The 4587-nt window shown below is 42.2% G+C and overlaps 1 protein-coding gene across 1 annotated transcript; it reads left to right on the top strand.

The window, feature by feature from the left end:
* The first annotated feature begins 2277 nt into the window (after window positions 1-2277).
* On the top strand, window positions 2278-3877 carry LOC135649045 (probable polyol transporter 6). Its single transcript, XM_065167142.1, has 2 exons — window positions 2278-2344; window positions 2439-3877. Exons 1-2 carry the CDS (start codon window positions 2335-2337, stop codon window positions 3875-3877), a joined length of 1449 nt encoding a protein of 482 aa, XP_065023214.1. The 5' UTR covers window positions 2278-2334.
* Window positions 3878-4587: the final 710 nt, after the last annotated feature.

Below are 4587 nucleotides of genomic sequence, written 5' to 3'. Positions count from 1 at the left end.
AAAAAAGAAAAATCAGATGACAACTTTTGGAGGGATATTTTTAAAATATGAGTGACTATTTTGGAATAATGAAAAAGGGTGTTACCATATGAAAATATCCAAAAATATATATATTTTCTAGGATAATCTCCTTTTTAATTTTACAGCCATTATTGTCATACTTAAATCATTATAATTTTCATATTCTTCTATGCACCAATAATATTAATACAAACAACTAAAAAAAATGTTTAGTAGGATAATTGATACAGTATATGTTGCATTATTAAAATTTTTTAAAATTTTTAAGTTCTTTCACACGCATTCCAATGTTATGGACATAAACTAACTTGCCTAATATTATTTATAATAAAAGTGTATGATAATTTTTACATCTAAAAGAATATTTAAGTAATTCATGTGTAAACTTTTATAAGGTAGGAACATCTTTAGAAAATCTTTTGAATATTTTGTTATTTAACTTTCTATTCTTTCATTACTTGTGGATGGTCCCAAAACATGAAATAGCTTGCTTAATAGGAGAGAAAAGTTTCAAGAGATCTATGTCCATCTTGTATACATAAATTCAAAATACTATATACACATCTAACGTGAACAAAGATGCCACTAAAAGTAGCTTGACAAATTGTTTGTAATTTGAGAATAGAAGTAGTATTTGCCAATGCATTATCAAAATTAATAGAAAAAATATTAAATAATATTTTCTAAAATTATTTTTATCTTTCTATAAATATTATTAGTTGTATGTCATTCATCCAAAACTCTAAAAGGAATAATGCATTTTGTATCGTCCGATCACGGTCTATCTAATAATAAGTAACTTCTATATAATGATAACTCCAAAGCTAAAAATTTTTTTATAAATCTTTTTTTAATTTTATAAAGATTATGTAATGTGCGAGTAAGAGTGGTACAGAAAGCTTCTTGTGCGACAGGATTTAAAGTCTCTTGACAATAATCAACAAATCTAACTAACTTTTTTACTAAAATTAAAAGATAAATATTCAACGGTAATTAATCGAGATAATGCTTCATGATTTTTTTAATAGAAAAATAAAAAGCGGGAGAAGTAGGATAGCTAAAAATTTACGATTGACTCCTATCCATATCTATTTGTGTTGAATGTTTCTTCTTAATATGCTTTTTAGAATGTTCAATATCCTCCTCTTTTGGATTTGAAATTTCGACCACATTAATCATATATGACATGGAAAGAGAATGTACGTTGTGAGCCTTCTTGAACTATATTTAACTTCAGTTTCGTCGTTGTATCGGTATCGATGTTGATATGTTAGCTTTTTTTGAATTACCATGATCGGATTTTCGAAAACCTCCTTAGTAGCAAAGAGGTGGATTCCATTTGCCATCGGATCAAGAAAATAGTTTAAGAGTTTAAGAGAAAGCTTAAGAGCATTAAAAGTTCAATGAATACTTAATCCAATCCGTGGGGGAAGAATAAGAGATTTGAGGGATATTTATAGGGTTTTTATTTATTTATTTTTAAATACCTTCAAAACTAACTGCTATGTGGATGTTGGAAGGGGCAAATATATCTTTTTTCAATTTTTAATTATACAATGATCATTTTGTCCAATGAATACAGTGGTTTTATATGGGATAGTTGGGGTTAATCATTTGAGCCCAACGATCGAGAGATGACCGTTTATATGATCTATTATTCATATCAGATCTAAATTTTTCAGGCGATAAGCATCTTCTAATAGTAGAATCGGGCGGGAAGGCGAAATATGATATTTCCTTTTTTTGTTTGTTTGTTTGTTTATATTCAATGAATTTTCAGAAACTTGTAAAAGTCAAGGCCAAGGCCATTTACTCGAATGGTTGATCGTTTGGTCACATGACTTCATCACAAGGGAAACCTCTTTTTTGAACGGTGGGGTTGGAATTTGGACACAGTGGATAACGACCAATCAACGGGGAGAGCCGCACTAATTGTATTTATTTGTAGCGGCTGGGATTTCTCAGGAGCTCCCTAAGTTTTCGAATCTTGCGGAGAGATCGGATGTCTTGTGGCTCTCTGCCTCACTCCTTAGCTCACTCACGTCCTTAAGAACAACACCCCGCCATGGATGATGCCTCTCTCACCGTTTCTCTTCGACTGTGTGAATCGAGAGATGACCCACACGAGACAACAGAGACATACATACCTCTTCATCAACAGCATACCTGTGTTTGTTCTGTTCTGCGTATAAGATCTGTGTAGCGGAGATGGAGGGACATGTAGAGATCACTGGGTTGGCAAGAGAAGCGAGGGAAAGGAAGAACAACTTCGCCTGTGCTTGTGCCATCATAGCTTCCATCATCTCCATCCTGATGGGCTACGGTAGTCTCTTCATCCTTCCCTTTGATGGTTTTCGTGTGGTTCAACGCTACGCGCATTCATGCGTGCATGCGCTGATGACCGAGTGCCTGTGTAGACACCGGGGTCATGAGCGGCGCCATGCTCTTCATGGAGGAAGACCTCAAGATCAAGGACGGTGAGGTGCAGATGCTCGCCGGAATAATGAACATATGCGCGTTGGTCGGGTCGTTGACCGCCGGGCGGGTCTCGGACTCGATCGGACGGCGCTACACCATCGTCTTGGCCTCCCTCATCTTCCTTCTCGGCTCGATCTTGATGGGGTTGGGACTCGACTACGCGATGCTGTTCTCCGGGCGGTGCATCGCGGGCGTCGGAGTCGGCTACGCACTGATGGTCGCCCCGGTGTACTCCGCGGAGATCGCCTCGCCCTCCACCCGGGGCTTCATCACCTCCCTCCCGGAGATCTGCATCAGCTTCGGCATCTTGCTCGGTTACGTCTCCAACTACAGCCTCTCGAAGATGCCGCTGATGTACGGATGGCGCTTGATGCTGGGCATCGCGGCCGTGCCGTCCGTCGTGCTGGCTATCGCCATCCTGGCCATGCCGGAGTCGCCGCGGTGGCTGGTCATGCACGGCCGCATCAAGGACGCCAAGGACGTGCTGGTACGGGTGTCGAATACGAGGGAGGAGGCGGAGTTGCGGCTGCGGGACATCAAGGCGGCCGCGGGGATCGACGGCGGCTGCACCGATGATGTCGTCCACACCAGCAGCGAGCACCGCGGGAAGGGCGTGTGGAAGGACCTGCTGCTCCGGCCGACACTCCCGGTGAGGCGCATCCTGATCGCCGCCGTCGGGATCCACTTCTTCGACCACGCGACGGGGATCGAGGCGGTGGTGCTCTACAGCCCGCGCATCTTCAGGAAGGCGGGGATCAGCGGCAGGGGCAAGCTCCTGTTTGTCACCATGGGAGTGGGGGTGACCAAGACCGTCTTCATCTTCATTACCAAGGTAGGGAGGCGACCGCTGCTGCTGACAAGCTTGGCGGGGATGCTGGTGTTCCTCTCGGGCATGGGGTTCGGGCTGACCATGGTAGAGCACAGCGAGGAGCGGTCGGCTTGGGCCATCGCCGTGGTCATCGCCTCCGTGTTCATGTTCGTGGCTTTCTTCTCCAGCGGCCTGGGGGTGGTGACATGGGTCTACAGCTCGGAGATCTTTCCGCTAAGGTTGATGGCGCAGGGGGCAAGCTTGGGGGTGGCGGTGAACAGGCTGATGAACGGAGTAATCTCCATGACCTTCATATCGCTGTACAAGGCCATCACCATAGGAGGGGCCTTCTTCTTGTATGCAGGCATGGCGATCCTGGCTTGGATCTTCTGCTTCTGCTGCTGCCCTGAGACGAAAGGCAGGTCTCTGGAGGAGATGGAGGAGGTCTTCTGCACGGGGTGGAGTGAGAGGGCAGAAGTCAGGGCAGCTGTTGAGATGAGAGCGGAAGCTGGCATGGGAGATGCACCTCTGCCAAAAAATGATCAGTCTAAAGGATTAGGTCGTGCATAATAGAGAGTATATATATATATATATTCTGAGTTAATTTTTTCTTATTACCGAGATGAGTGGTTTGAAGACAAATCAGTTGGGTTAATTAGCGGCTTGATTGTTATGTTTCATCTAAATGTAGAAAATGCACAAGGAAGCCTTTGATGTTTGTTGCCTGTGTCACCTCTGTGTTTCTCCTTGGTTGGCCCTTCCCGATCATGTGTTCATTTTAGTTTTGACTTGATGGAGATGAAGGTCAAAATTTGTTGGCATGCTAATTGGTTGTGTGTGCAGAATAATTCAAGAACATGACTACAGAGATTATATGTGACACAACCAGTTTGTCGTCAGAACCTGACAACAGATACGGGTCAGAATATTATTATTATTATTATTATTATAAATTCCTACTCACCATCAAATAATCTTAATGCCTTCAGTCACTGAAAACATATCTCAGTCAATATAATGTCTGATGTCAGAGATCACATATCCCTCTTACCACTAATGGTCAGTATGAAACACATGCAACAAATAAGAAACATAAAATAAAAAGTAGTTCTTTTTCTCTCGTGGATAGCGTGGAGTTCTCTCGTGATGTGAAGAGGGTTCTAAAACGTGCAATCATATAAACGAACAAAACATTGAGGTGCAAAAGGAATTATAATTTTTGTCATAGTCATGCAAGTCACTAATAAAATATAGAATAGATTGTATCCGAGGTCATCAAA

This window comes from Musa acuminata, chromosome BXJ3-9, assembly GCF_036884655.1.
Source record: "Musa acuminata AAA Group cultivar baxijiao chromosome BXJ3-9, Cavendish_Baxijiao_AAA, whole genome shotgun sequence".
Taxonomy (NCBI): Eukaryota; Viridiplantae; Streptophyta; class Magnoliopsida; order Zingiberales; family Musaceae; genus Musa; species Musa acuminata.
The sequence above is the reverse complement of the archived record's forward strand: the minus strand, read 5'-3'. Positions and strand labels throughout refer to the sequence as shown.